Raw genomic sequence first — 15,720 nt, forward strand, 5'->3', positions numbered from 1 at the left:
AGTCCCTTTGAGCCAATCAGCTGAGCCGTAAATGTCATATGACGAATCACTCTGAAGGAAAGTAACACGCTAATGACATTGATAGGTTGTGCCACCACAAAAACATGGTCAGTGTCAAACCTTTTAATAGTGATTATCCTGTGACATTACAGCAACAACAACAAAAAAAACATCTACCATAATGTAATGAAATAATTTCAATTAAATGTTGCTTACAATAGAGAAAAATGTAACAGCTTTTTATGCTAACCATATGGGACAACTAGTTTGAAGGGGTGGTAACAGTAGCCATTATTTTCTGTTTAATGCCAAAATTACACATATCTCCTTTAATTTAACTAATTTTCCACAAACCCAAGATTTTCTGAATGCATTAAACACATGGCAACGGTGTCTATGGTACTACATGCATGAGAACAGATTGTGAAAAGTAAAGCCGTCTGTTGGATTTTGTGAAAGTGAGCTCAACACTTTAGCTGTGGACTGTATATGTGCCTGTGGCAAAAGCACTGACTGTCAGAAAAGCACAATTCTCCTCTAAAGCTCTCCTGAGGAAAGAAAATAATCTTTAAGTGGGGTGAGGAAAGTTACAAGTCGCCAGCTCTGAGACAATTACGTCTTGTGGGAGAAACTCTCTAATCGTCTTCCTCACAGAGCGTTAAATTGTAGCAGAAGCGCAAGTATACTGAGGGATTTCTCTAAAGTGAACCTCAAGAAGTCTATGGATGCAGATCAAGGGTAAAGATGACCATGCAAAACAACAGAACATCTACATTTACCAGAATGCTTCACAATAGTTCTAATCTAATGGGTCTTAGGTTTGTTCTGACAATGGCAAATACAAATAATAAAATGCAACTGTACAGAAAAATAACTGTAAAAGTTAAAGATGGTCTGATCCAATCAAAATCGACTGTATTTTGGCCCAAATTCAGTCATATTTTGTCTAGTTTCTTCCTAATAAGACTGTCAACAACATGGACAGGTTGGAAAAAGTCCTCCACCACAAAATCCACGTAAAAATATGCAAGGTTAAAAAAATAATATATTAAATACATAAATTGCCTTTGATGTTGTGAATTATTAGCTACCAAGAGCATGACATCATCTAAATTTAAGATACACCTAATAAGTAAACACTATAAAAAAAACTGTTAAAAAGCTTGTTTAAATTTAATAGTATTAATAAATTACCACAACTAGCTAAATGTACCAAAGTAAACAAGATGTATATTAAATATTAAGTGCTGCACATAATACATTTTTATAATACATTTTTTTCAGGATTCATTGATGAATAAAAAGTTAAAAAGGACAACATTTATTTAAAATAGAAATATTTTGTAACAATATCTATTATTTTACAATTGTAATACTATTTCACAATATTCCTGTTTTTTTTTAATCAAACACATGCAGGCTTTTCAAACTTACTGTACTGTGTGTGAATAATATCTTCTAAATACATTTATAAAATGCATTCCTTTAGATGGTTTATATGACACTATATAAATAAACATTTAAACAAACAAACAAACAATGTTGTGTACTTTGGTACAGTTTTAGTTATTTGTGGAGTGGCCACACTTGATGTCCGTGATGTAAAAATATTTCAATGCAACAACTAAATACAGGGTGGGAAAACAGTTTGAGATTAGTACGATTGTGTGAATACAGAAATATACATATATATATATATATATATATATATATATATATATGGCTGTCAAACGATTAATCGCATCCAAAATAAAAGTTTGTGTTTACATAATATATGTGGGTGCACTGTGTATAATTATTTTATATATAAATACACACACATGTTTGTATACATTTAGGAAATATTTTCATGTATATACTGCATATAGATTTATATATAATTTATATTATATATAAATATAAATATTTTATATATAAATACTTTTTTTTCTTACATGCATATAATATACATGCATGTGTGTGTATTTATATATATATACAAAATAATTATACACAGTGCACCCACATATATTACGTAAACACAAATTTTTATTTTGGATGTGATTAATCGCGATTAATCGTTTGACAGCCCTAATATATATTTAAAATAAAATTTTTGATATTGAGGGCAATATGATTTCAAAAAAGATCTGTGAATGAAACTAAGGAGAGAATCATACACAGTACACACACACACACACACAGGTTTACTGGTTTCAGAAGACTAATGAGCTCTACAGTGATTGAAGATGTATTTAGATCAGCTCAATTAGATGAGCATCAAATAAGCACCTCAACACAGGTGTCAGAAAGAAAGAGAGATGCGACAGAGAGACGATGGAAATTAGTAGCTGTATGTATTCTTCCCCATTCTTCACGCTTCCTCAGAAGAAAGTGTCCCGCGCACCACACAGCGATCAAACGTGTGCCGCGCAAAGAGGTCGCAAAGCAACATCAAACAGCCTTTGCACAATAGCAGAGAGGAAGGGACTAATGGTTTCAGCATCTTTTATTTCAGATTGCATGTATGTGTGCACGTAATGACGGCTTGCTGTCAGGATATCGGTGTGCGTGCAATAGCAACATTGTATTCTTTGAGCACCATCTGTGTCGCAACGCAAGTTACCACATAAAAAAAATGAAAGTATTAGTAAGTTAAACTTTCATTTTTCGAAAATTTGAGTTTAAAATGTGTTTGTTTGCACAGCTGTCTCGTCCCCTCTACGTAAGGCAGAGATGGATGTGTTACCATAGTGATCTGCATCTCAGCTCACTCCCCAGACAAATTTATATAATGAGATCACACAAACACATGCACACACAAACAAGACATCGTCTTCACGGCTGTGGTGATAACCAAATGACAAACACATGCTAGCCTAGTAACATTCTACCAGCAGCTTGCACACCTACACGCAACATGGGTTGCATTGAGACATTCGCTAACAAGGCCAAATCAGATGAACTGCACATCTTGACTTCACCTAATATCATTCAAAAACCACATTACTGCTCTGTAAATTGGAACAAAAACATTGCAGCTTGTTTATGAAAAACAGACAAGTGATTAAAAACTAAAAAGCTTTTTTTTTTCCACAGACACATTAACTGTTGCATCTAAACAAGCTGAAACGTCAGATCCAGAGAAAGAACATACATCCAGTCATCCACCCATTTTCCAGTGTTTTAACCACCGTATAATTAACTAATTATATATGTCAATCAATTTGGAACAAATGCAAACAGCTCAGCATTGCTTTAATTACCAGACATAAATATGTTTTTTTTCTTCTCATAATTCATCTGTAATTTAATTTGTTTAAAACCATAAATACAACTTTCCCGTCTTTCTCGTGCATTTTCTCGTCTACATGCCTTTGTTTAGCATTAACACAATCTTATGGCACATTTCATCATAAAGTTTTTTGTGCTCAATAATGAGGAACATTGTTAGAGCTGACCTCGATTTTTCCATGTACAGTACAGCTATCGTTTGAAGATGCTTTGAAAACTTTTAATGCGTTTCTGCATAATTCACAAAGGAAAAGCTCACTTAGCCTGAATCACATACTTCTAGGAAAAGTGGACAAAATGGTTCCACCAGGATTACAGCAGAGACATACTTTAAGATCATCTCCAGGGGATTCAGTACAACCCAAAATCTTCTTTTTAGATTCTTCTATAATGGATGGACAAACTCTCCTTACAAATAAGTACTTATTTTAAAACAAAGACAGAGATGCACATACAGTCGCTCCAATGTGTCTAGTAGAGAACGGGGGTTGGGGGGTCTGTTTGGGTCAAACAAATGGACTATCAGAGCAAGTGAATTGGTAGATTTTCTCACTATGATGTATCTGATGAACACAAAGGGCATTGTGGGTATCAAGGGGGCTGAAGGGCAATAAGCACTTCTTTTTGCTTCTCTAGTGAAGAGGGAAAGAGGAGAGTAGCACAGCAGCGAGTGAATCATGGATTGGCATTGCAACTCAGTCTGTTCCGTTCTAAAAATTACTCTGGGTCAAACACACACACAAATGCAAACACACTCACACACAGATTTACACACCTGTTGCCTAGCAACAAGAATGCTCTCTTGATCAAATGATGGCAGGGAAATGAGAGGGATAGTAGAGTGGGAGATACAGATAAGCAGTAGTCAAAGAGAGAGAGAGAGTCCAGTGGCCCATAGGTGTGCTGTTTGGAGGGTTGCAAACTTAAGCAGAAGACTATAAATACTTATCTGCTGGAATTACTGTTTTAATGAATGCAATAGTAAAGTTCAGGCTGACGCAGATTAAGTAGAAGTTATGGCCAATAATCACATATCAATTTAGCCTAGGCGAATTATAACGCTAGAAAGACAGCATCCATGCTTTCGATATGGAACTAGGCAAAGCTAGACAGACTTTCTTCTCGAATATTATAAACAGCAACTTAAACACGCGCATTCTTTTTGCTATTGTATAGAGACACACAAACCACCCAAGCTTTTATATCTGATAAAACTAAACTGATACATGCCAAAGTCAAAGTGTTCCTACTATTTCAGGAACAAAACACTAAAACATGAGACAAAATACATCCCACTTTGGGGTTAACACAGCACAGGATGATTCTGTATTATATAGGTTGGCAAACCCAGCTGACAGTCACAGAGTCCTAGTCTGAAATCATTAAAGACCTTGCCTGCCTACATAGCCATCCGCTCCATGCTGTCTCAGAGAGAGGTCAGCATGATTCTGACACATCACAGCACACACTCAAACTTCTCGCTAGACAACAACACACAGCAGAACAAATACGAGATACGACTTTACTGTGGTTTTAAATGGCCACAGCTGCACTTCTCCAGCTCAATTCCCTATTATTGTCATTATCACAAACGGCATCAGCTTTTTTATTTTCTTCCTAAACATTGAGATCAAATCCAAGTATGGGAAATGTTATTTACAAGATCAAGATGGTTTTGGCTCAGACCCGGATTGATATTCGGATACAGAATGTTTCCAATAAGGCAAAAGGGTGCAAAGGAAAATGGGATTTCAAAGCCATACAAACACAGATTGGAACCTCAAAGCAATTTGTTTCTTAGATGACGTGAAGGATATCAAAGAGGACAAGCTCTGCTGACAGAAAGAGAGGTGAAAACAGAGGTCTTTGATACCAAAGCCTAAACCTGGATTACGGCTTCAAAAAGCCTGTTTCAGGACCTTAATGCTTTTTCCAACAAGAGAGGATAAACAAATTTCGATCATACACTGATAGTAATTGGGGACGTGGTAACTTTTCTCTCATTTTTAATTGACAAGTTATGTCAGAATCACCTAAAGAAAAAACTAAACCTCCTCAGGATTCCAGAGTTCCTGACTGAAATTGTGAATAAATTACTATATTTATCAAATACCTACTAAACAAATGTCCCTAAATTATCTAAAAAATATATATATACTGTAGCTGTATAAGATCTTTCAAGTTTAATTATCCGTCCACATGGTGGTGGCATATGGCAATTAGCATGCACTTGTTTTAATAAGGCAAGGCATGGATCATGCTGGTATTTGTATTCTTATTTGTGTGCCTAGAAAGGGAACACAACTTCTCTAGAAAGGGAAACGGAACAACAGAGGCATAATTATAAACGCAGTAATGCACATAGATAAATACACAATCCTCGGCTCTTTCCCAGGTGTGCTCATGTTCTTTCACACACAAAAGAGGCTACAAATTCATATCAATGGGCTTTATGCCCAGCTGCACTACTTCCTGAACTTCAGCCAGCTCCTTGTTTCCTGTCTGCCATTATTGGCCAAATTGATTAATTCAGGTGTACCTGACCTCAGTAGTCATGGCAACAATAATCAGACACACCTGAATTAATCAATTTGGCCAATAATGGCAGACAGGAAACAAGGAGCTGGCTGAAGTTCAGGAAGTAGTGCAGCTGGGCATAAAGCCAATTGTACATGATAGCAAACCTACCTTGTCTAAGCAAGTAGTGTTACTCTTTTACATGCAAAGACATTAGTCAATCAAAGCAGAGGTCATTACCTCTTAAAGGTACAGTAACAAGTCTTGCAGTAGCAAAATCCTGTAATTATTATGTAAATAATATCATCTCATTTCAAACTCATATGACTTAATATCTTCTAGCAAACACAGAATGTAGCCACCCCTTTTAAAATGGAAGTGAATGAGGACAAAATGACAAAGTCTTCTGAATTTTTACTCGTTATGTATGTACAAACTCGTTTTTAATTTTTACTCAGAAGGATGAGTAGATTTTCATCTTAAGGTGGATAATTACAATTTTTATTTTTATTAGTTTTATTAGTTATTATTATTATTAATATTAATAATAATAACAACATTGTGATGCCTAATAATCCTAATAATTATTTATTATTATTAATTGTGAAAAAAGGCCAGACAGTGGAAGTAAAAGTGTGTCAAAAAGAGAATAGATAATGCTCATTAACAAAAAAGGTTTTGGTGCAAGGAATGCTGACAAACATTATAAGCAGAGCTAGAAAAAAATAAAATTAACATTTTCATGATATGGCCAATTTAATATGTCTCAATATTATTTTTTAATGACTAACGTCTAGCCCACACCTCACAAGCTAATTTCAAACGCTCAGCTGCTCTAAGTAAATGAGAAGAGAGATCATTTCTGGTATTGGTTAGAAAACCACATGTTCTTCTAACACAAGATCTCTCTTCGGCACATGAATCAAAGGTTTTGCTGATGATTTTAACATGGACCCACAGACAGAACTGAACTGATCTGTCCCGGCCTGAAAGCGGCTCAGCTGGTGGAATACGTCTTAGCAGAAGTGAATCCCTGTGAATAAACACCTTTCCTCTGGGTCTCAAACTGGATAAACTGTCACCTGAACACCTAAGCTGGAGAGGAGGGAGAATGTGTGAGAGAGACTTTTCTCTGCAGTGTAAGTCTTTGTATCACAATATGGCATGACTGATTCCTTCAATTGGAACTGGTATATCTGGAGCACTCCAGAGGCGCCGGTTATGAGACATTTATTACAACCGCAGTGATTGTACTAAAGATAACAGCATTTGAGATTATACAGATAATCGTGCTCTGATGGGAAGCAGCAGAAAGATGAAGGGAGGAGCCAAACTTTGCTTTCCCCAATTACAGTCTGGTGTCTTTCTACACACTCCTGCTCTCACTGAGGTTTGTGAAACAAACAATTTAGTCTGAGAAACTACAGTACAACAGCAGAACACTATCACATACACTAGTAGTGAAAATACAGTGATGTGGGTAAGAAATATTATCTTGTTTTCCCATAGAAAAAAAATCTAAAGCTAAACATCCTTAAAATTAGACCAATTTGCTTAGTCAATGACATGATGCTATTTTTGAAAAAATTCTAAAATACATTCAAATGCAATTCATGCACACAATAAATTGAATTTTTTATGTATCAAGGATTTAGATATAACGGATTTGAAAAGAAAACTTTAAGTACTTAGTGTTATTCTTTAAATAACATTACAGACACGAGTCACATGGCCATGTGTCAAGGTCAACAATTTCCTTAAAATATTTAATATTTGGATCTTTTATAAGGCAGTTCAATCCAGACTGTAAAATGACATGTGGTGTGATGTATGCAAAAATGTCAAATTAATGAATCATATTAATGAATTCTGATAATTGTAAAAATGTTTTTTCTTGAAAAATATAAGTGGAAACTTTTCTAGGAAACAAATACTTTTTTTATTTTCCTGGATACGCTTATTGTCATTGACCATAGATGTAAAACGGCATAAAATATTATGACTTGTTTTCAGAGAATATGCCTGCAATTATGCTTATTTTTCTTACCCCATTGTCAAATTTAGTATAAACTAACAATTTTAAGTATGGTTCATACATGACTAATTTGACAACTGGGTAAGGAAAATAACCATAATTAAGGGCACAACCTCTGAAAATAAGTCTTAAAATATTACACAATTTTACTTCAAGTTTTAAGGAAATTTAGACTTTCTTTTTTTTTTTTTTGCACTGTAATAAGAAAAAACTTGCCTGGGTGATGCAAGTTGACTAGTACAGTTTATCTAATGCTGGATATAGAGCTGGATAAACCAGTGCAGTCTTCAACAACCAGCACCCAATCCGGTTCTTTTTTAGGGAATCCTTTGAAGGAATTGGAAACACTTCTTACCTTTCTCCAGTGTGGTGATGCCCATGGAGGCCTGCCCCAGTCCCGTCTTCCTCTCCCACTTGCCCTCATCAGGATGATATACTTCCACAGAGGCCAGTGGGCTCTGCTGCGCATCCATGCCTCCCATGACCATCAGCTGGTCTCCGACGGGTACGGCGGATGCCCCGGCCCGAGCGGTGGGGAGAGGGGGCAGCTCGCACCAGCGCTGGCTCTCCAGATCCAGCACCTCGGCGGAGTCCAAAGGGAGGCCGTTCTCGCTGCAGCCCCCCAGTACATAGAGGCGCCCGGCCCAGAGCACGGGCGTGCAGTACACCCGCTGCGTGGCCATGGAGGGGAACACCTCCCAGTACAGAGACTTCACCGTGCTCAAAGCCATTTCGGGGATGGGCATGGCTCCAGGACGGCACGCCGGCAACAGAGCATGACACAGGCACAGAGGGGAGGGCAGAGGAACGTGAAAATCAAGGCAAATGCATCAACAAAACACAAGGCTAGAGAGCAGGAGAGGCTGCAACTGTCAGTCTGCCAGAGACCTCAGTTCTAGCTCTCGCTCGCTCGGAAGCCGGCAGGTGGGGGGAAGAGGGTTTCCTTCAGCGCTGTCTGTGAAAATCTAGCCCTCACTCCATCTGGATGATTTATTCATTTTTGATGCTGCTCTTAAAAGGTGCATCAGGCCCCTTTAAGCCTTTCCCGTTGTCTTCCAGGAGACGCACAGTCGTAAAAGATATGGTAAGAATGTGTAACTCCGACAAGAAATAAACTAATTTATCCACGTGGAACGTCAAGCGGGATCCCTTTCTGTAGTCCTGCCAAACGCGTCGGTGCGACCCTCATGTCTGACGCTGTGAGGAAGAGGAAAAGAGAGACAGTAACACTGCAAGCGCAAGATAAAAGACAATGTAATCAAATGAGTTCAATTTCATTGGTGAAAGACATACATCATTTGTTGTCACCTTCTATATATTAATTTATTCCGAACTACATCAAAAATGAACTTCATGCATTCAATGACATGAATAAATCTTTTCCACGATGAGTATGTTTTCATTTCTATATTAAAATCCAGTTTGATATTTGTGGGGTCAAATTTTTGGAGTCAAATAAAGTGAGGGTGATACAATTATGAAAAAATGATGAATTAAAAGAACGAATACCTTATTTTAATTTTTTCATTGGGAATTTTTTTTTACAGGGGTGATGAACTGAGAAATAAAATTTTCCTCGAGCTTTTGACATCTAAGAGGTCATCATATTATAAGAATATCCTGTAAGTTTGAGAACTGAAAACGTCTTTGTTAGTCCAATAAAAGCTTTTATTGACACCAGGCTCAGCAAACGACTCGTTTTTCAAAGTGGGGAACTATGACGTCAAAGAGGATAAAACACCACCCCCGCAGAAGAAGATCAACGCCTACTTCAACACGGCCGGTTTAGCCCCGCCCACCGATTTGCGCATTACACGCATAGCTAAATAACATAGATGCCTACCTCATGATGACAAACCAGATTGAGCTACCAAGCAATAAACATGTCATTTACAAAATAGTGTGCAGTGCCTGGTTGTGGAAGAAGACAGTCGCTGCATAAGTGAGTTGAAACTCATTATAATATGCAAAACTGTTATCCACTCACAGTGGGCGTTTACTTCCAAGTCTTCAATGCGAGACGCCCATAAAAACCGAACGTTTTTGAGATAGGCTCAAAACTAGGGTAGAAAATAGCCTATTACTTATTTAATTTGATGTTTTTGAATGTAAAAACCAAGCGAACGTCATAAGTTGACCTCACACAGCAATATAATACAAATTTAAAAAGCCAGCTCATGACCCCTTTAAATAAACTGCTTAAGCATTAATGATATTTAAAAACTTTTGTCTGTCAAGTCATGTTTTTAAACTAAAAACAAAACAGGACATGCCATCAGAGGGAGGACAATATAATCCAATATAAAATTCCCAGATTGCGGATGGAGGCAAGCTGCCGGTGGCGATTGTGGGCCGATCTGATCTGCTCTTACACTTATTTAAATAAACTGTATAATTCAATGGCCAGAGCGCTGACATTTACCATTCACTATTTACTGCCAGGGGCACAAAGGTAGACGTGTGTGTGAGAAGTTGGGCAACAAAGCAGCAGTCGGCCCTCTCCAAAGGTCACTGCGTCTGCGGGGACCAATGGCCCAGGAAAGTCACTGAACCTGTGTAATTTGGACTTGAGCATCATTAAATAAAACTTCATTATGGCGAGATGTGTGAATAAATATGACCTTAATGCTAGAGAGAAAGAGGAGCACTGGAAAGGTTACAGACATTATATGCAAAAACTTACTAGGTGCATGTGTGGGAGACAGCAGGATCTCTTGGGCATCTTTTGGGTGACAGCATAAGTAAAGACGACAAAAAACAGAGGAAAGCAGATCTTTAAATGGCAGCGAATCGGTTGTGTAATTAAGATGCTGTGGATGTGGAGCCCAAGCCACATGCTACAACACACAGTGTGTTAACGACTTCAGACAAGACTGAGAATTATGCAGGAAACACATCAGTTTCATCTGGAGCCGCTAGGCACTCCGACTGAGTACAACCAGCCCAGATCATATGACAGAGCAGTAGAAGGAGCAGTTTTTGTAACTAAAATTAATCCTTCTCTTGGCTTTTCGTTAGACTTTCCTCCAAGATGACGTGAGGAACATGGGAAAAATCCCAGTTGACCTCCCTTGCTGTAGAGTTTATTTCACATAGAAGGAAGAGTCTTGTGGCAATTTTGGTAGATGATGATGTCACTGGGATATGCTGTCCAGTGGATCCATGGGATAAAATTGCCTAGAAAACACAGAGGAAGTATAACAATCTAAGTACTGGAGGGTACTTGAGAGAGGGAATGATGGAGGGAGCAAAAAAAAGGGAAGAGAGCCAAGAAGAAGAGAAACAGATGTTTATGTTGTGTTCTAGGAAGGACTCCTATCTATATTTAGGCCAAAACATCACGTGTTGCATTAAGAGTTGCATATTGAAGCTATGAATGCAGATGTCAACAAAACTATAACCATATAAGGCAGTGTTTTTAGCACTATAAAAAACCTTGCACAATAGAAAAAACACAAACTATGCCAAGCCTAAGCATCTTTTTCCTCCCTATTGAGTGAATTCAATGCCATTATGTTTTAAAAAACCTTTTTGGACCTGGCGGTAATGGTGTCCTAACCTACGAAATTGATTTTCTATGAAGTGTCTGCTCACAGGGAGAAATTTCTACACTCTCTCCATACTAACTTAAGGCTGCATCAGAACCAGACCAGGGTATTTTAAGGTTAATTCTGTATTCTACCGAGGAAGGTAAAAGCTATTTTTTTTTACAATGCCTGTAACAATGTCAAGTGACAACTATGAGAGACTCTGAGACAGCTACAGTCTTCATTTCTGCACATTTCTCAATTTCAGACAGTTAGGCTCTTAAATCCTCACAGCACAGAGCAAAACTGGATGCACAGATAGCTGCTAAAGTTTTATAAAAGCCAAAAAAAGGCTTTTTTAGAAGCTTCAAAATGTAACTTCAGTAACCACATTTAATGAAAATAAGAGTCACAGTTATAGATGCACAGTTATGCTGCAAAAATCGGTCACGTATAAAGTCCAAAACCCATCAAAAAACTATAATGTGACAAAATCATTTTCTAAAAAGTTCTATTTTATATGGTTTTCTATTTCTTAAAGCAAACTGTCAATGTAATTTGTCAATGGAGTAAAGAATAAACTTAATTCATTATTTTTATAAATCAAGTCTTAATATCCTATACAAATTATGCTCTATGTAAATTAGTCTTGTTTTGAGTTTACATATTTTTAATGTAAAAAAAAAAACTAATTGAGAAAAAGATGTTTGCAATAGGACTATTAGCATTTATTTGACAAGTTCAAAATGAGTCCCCGTGATTAAAGCCAGCAAAGACAAGAGTTTCAGCACAGACATAGATAGACAGACAAGACAGATGGCAGTGATTTATGCAGTAGAGAAGCTGTTGGGAATCCCATGGAAATATTTTAATTCATTAAGATGCTTTATTAATAGGATGAATTATAATTGCTAAACAGGAAGGGAGTCAAACTGTAAGATGGAAACCCTGAACACCACAACACGGGAGTGAAAAAGCTGGATTGGCCTTGGGCACAGCTGACAGTTCTCCAGAAACATGCTGTTGGATGAATCAAGTATTCTGTACAAAGAGTTCTTGGTTTCAGCAAAGGCTCCATGACAGTTTGGTAAGACTTCCGGCTCCATCTTGAAAAGACACAGAGGAATTATTCCCTCTTAAAGATGGGTTCAAGTCCGCGCCTGAGCTCCAGATAACATTTAGAAGGCTGATCAGCCTTAATCCCTCAACTTCATAATTGATCCAGGCTCAAAGAGCACACTTCTTTTTTATCTGTTCCCATCAACCTCTCACAGTCTGAATTGTTCATGCCTGCTATTTCTAATGTTCTGTCCAACCAAATGTACATGTAAAGAGCGCTGTTTCCTTAATTAAATTCTCCACCATCCTCTCCTGCCTCACGTCAGCCTCTCTCTTCTAGCAACCATTGATAGTCACCGATCACAAGAGCCCCCGCATTTCTCAGGCGTTTAGCCTTTGGCATAAAAACATAATTACTTCTGCAGAAGAGTTTCCAGCGAAAGGGAGTTAAGCCGGTTGGGGCCTTGGAGAACATGCAAGCAAGGTGTGTTCTTCAAAGTAACACAAAAACACTGAGACTCACGCTTAAAGGCATGAAATCATTCTCAATAAATCAGATTTCTTTAATGCAAGGTGCAAAGGCAGCATCTTCATTTAAGACATGTTTTATGTAAAAGCATACTTAGTTAAGCTGAATTTTATACAAAAATATTTCCTTCCTCAGCTACAATGCATAAACAAGCATTGAAATGATTCACTTTTTGCTTTTCGGCTGTGAAAGAGTACCAAAAAATGAAGTAAACAGAAGCAGTCAGCAGGGGAAAACTAGTTAAACAGAGCATAAGGTAAAATAAACAAAGAAATTTAGATGTAGCGGCCAGGGGACACAGCCAGGAGTGTGAACGCAGAGAATGGGTTTATCTCATAGTGTGTGTATGTGTGTGTGTGCTGTGCGTGTGTATGTACAGCGCAGCAAATATGTTACAGTACTCCCTTGGTGAATCAAATAATCAAACGATTTACTGCCTCACCGCTCAACATCTCTACTACCACCAAAGGCAGGAAACAACAACGTATACAGATTCACACAGTTGTTTTTCCAACTAGGTGATTTTGTAATTCCTTCTACAGCTCTTATACTGAGCTAATGATATTTTCTGTCCCTTAACACCTTAAACACAAAATTTCTTGCATTTTTACACTCTCATTAAGTCGTTTTTTTTTCTCATGGGAACCATTGGCTGGTTAGATCAGGTCGTTCTTTTTTTATCCGCACCTATGTGTGTACAAGGGCGAAATCAGATTTTTCAAAAAAGAAAAATCACGAAATATTGTGATATATTGATATAACCTGGTATAAATATAATATATTGGTATATCGAAATATTGAAAAAAAAATAATAATGCTATCAGTCAAATTCATCTTTACTTTTTTTGAAGAAGTAGAAAAGAAGAATCACACCAAAAAAAACAAAAAAACTTTTGCTGATAATTTCCTCACCCCCATGTCATCCAAGATATCCATGTCTTTCTTTCTTTAATCGAAAAGAAATTAAGGTTTTTGATGAAAACATTCCAGCATTTTTCTCCATATAATGGACTTCAATGATTGGGAACCAAACGGTTCAAGGTCCAAGACAGTTTCAGTGCAAACTGCAAACTGTTCAAAGGGCTTTAAACGATTCCAGATGATGAATAAGGGTCTTATCAATTGCTCATTTTAAGTTTTAAAAGCCTAAATTCAATCTGTTCATCATTTTCGACTTAACCATTCAATTCATACGGACTCATTTTTACAATCTCTTTATGAACTTTTTGAAGCGTTAGAAGAGTCAGCTGCTGCCAACAGAGGGACAGAAAGCTCTCAGGATTTATCAAAAAGACCTTCATTTGATTTGTGTTCCTAAGATGAATGAAAATTTTACGTGTTTGGACCGACATGACATGAGAGTGAGAAATTAAAGACAGAATTTTCATTTTTGCCTGAACTATCCCATTAAGTACAGTAACTAATAACATTAACTCAAATACTGTACACCAATGTGCACCCAATTATTGAAAGAGAACTAATTTAGACAAAACCTGACCCCTTTAACCACATGCACAACCTGGTCCCCAAACACGTCTAGTAATATGGCACAGAAAACTCCATTATGCAAATCACTTCAATAGTAAGCAATGATTATACAGGAAATTTATGCAACAGGAACACACTGTCTCACAAGACCAAAAAGGTTATTCTAATGCCTAGCCTGGGGGTCCCTGCACACATTTATCTTACTGTCCCACCACAAAGAGAGAAAAATATCTCTCTTCTACTTATCTGATCTCTCACCCCACAATATATTTCTTTAGAGATAAGAGAAACTAGCAGCCAGCCAGAGGAAAGAGAGAGTAACCCATCATAAAGTAAATCACAGACTGTATAAAATAAGAAAGATGCTTTGGTTGGTTGGTGGAGTTGGGTTATTGTATTTTATTTTATTTTATTTTATTTAATGTTACGGAAGATGCTTTAAAATAAGAAAGTTGTATTAGTTATTTGGGCTCGGTCAGCTCCTGAATCTAGTCTCAATGTAAGACAACAGATTCTTCAGTTGTCTTTCATGTTGCACCCTTTTCCCTAGAAGGGACGCAACAGTCCATTTAATGAAACTCAATGGGGTCCACAACAGCACTGTACAAATGGACAAAAACAGTTATATTGAAATATATTCTTATGTATTGCCAAATCAAACGGGTTTGGAACAAATGAGTAAATGACGACAGATTTTTCTTTTCATTTTTGTGTGAACTATCCCTTTAGGTGTTTGAATATGGATATCAATAGGCAGATATGCCAGGTTTGGATCTGGATTGAACACACTCACACGCAGAAGGATTAAACTGCATACATGAAATGTTAAATGTCTGTGCAGTGATCTCTATTACACTTCAAGAGATTTGTAGAAAAGCACTTTGCAGTCTGTCAATGGCCAGAATTGTGTGCAACAGGCCCCTTTAACTTCCTTTCCTCTGCCTTCTTTTCTGTCTTTTTCCACAGAGAGCTCAAGGTGACATGTCTTTATAAACACTGACCTTTTTTAATATTCTAGAGTGCTGGGACTGAAGCTGGACATTGAGCAAGAGAGTCTTTAATTAAAAGAAGTCTCAGATTCTGTAACACCTTTAAAGCTTCAAACCTTATAAATACCAGGATTAGGTGTCATTCAGAATTGAATTGAACTGAAAATGTCTTTTAAATTCTGAGTTCTGGTCTGAATTGGAATGGGAAAGTAGAAATAAAATAGAATAGAATTTTTTTAAATCCAATGGAAATACATTGTTAAACATTTGAGTCAGGAAGATCTTTTTGGTAACACTTTACTT

At 37.1% G+C, this 15,720-nt stretch overlaps 1 protein-coding gene across 2 annotated transcripts in view; it reads right to left on the minus strand.

Moving 5' to 3' along the window:
* Positions 1 to 15,720, minus strand: part of klhdc8b (kelch domain containing 8B) — a 105,893-nt gene that overhangs the window by 81,939 nt on the left and 8,234 nt on the right. The window contains exons 2-3 of one of the 2 annotated variants that reach the window (XM_039652882.2): positions 10,509 to 11,002; positions 8,181 to 9,022 (exon numbers count right to left, since the gene is read on the minus strand). In XM_039652882.2, coding sequence (XP_039508816.2) covers positions 8,181 to 8,571 — 391 coding nt within the window. In that variant the 5' untranslated portion in view covers positions 8,572 to 9,022; positions 10,509 to 11,002. The remainder of the gene's footprint in view (positions 1 to 8,180; positions 9,023 to 10,508; positions 11,003 to 15,720) is intronic. The other variant, XM_039652883.2, reaches the window with a different exon arrangement.

Source organism: Pimephales promelas, chromosome 20 (assembly GCF_988280905.1).
Source record: "Pimephales promelas chromosome 20, fPimPro1.hap1.1, whole genome shotgun sequence".
In the NCBI taxonomy this organism is placed as follows: Eukaryota; Metazoa; Chordata; class Actinopteri; order Cypriniformes; family Leuciscidae; genus Pimephales; species Pimephales promelas.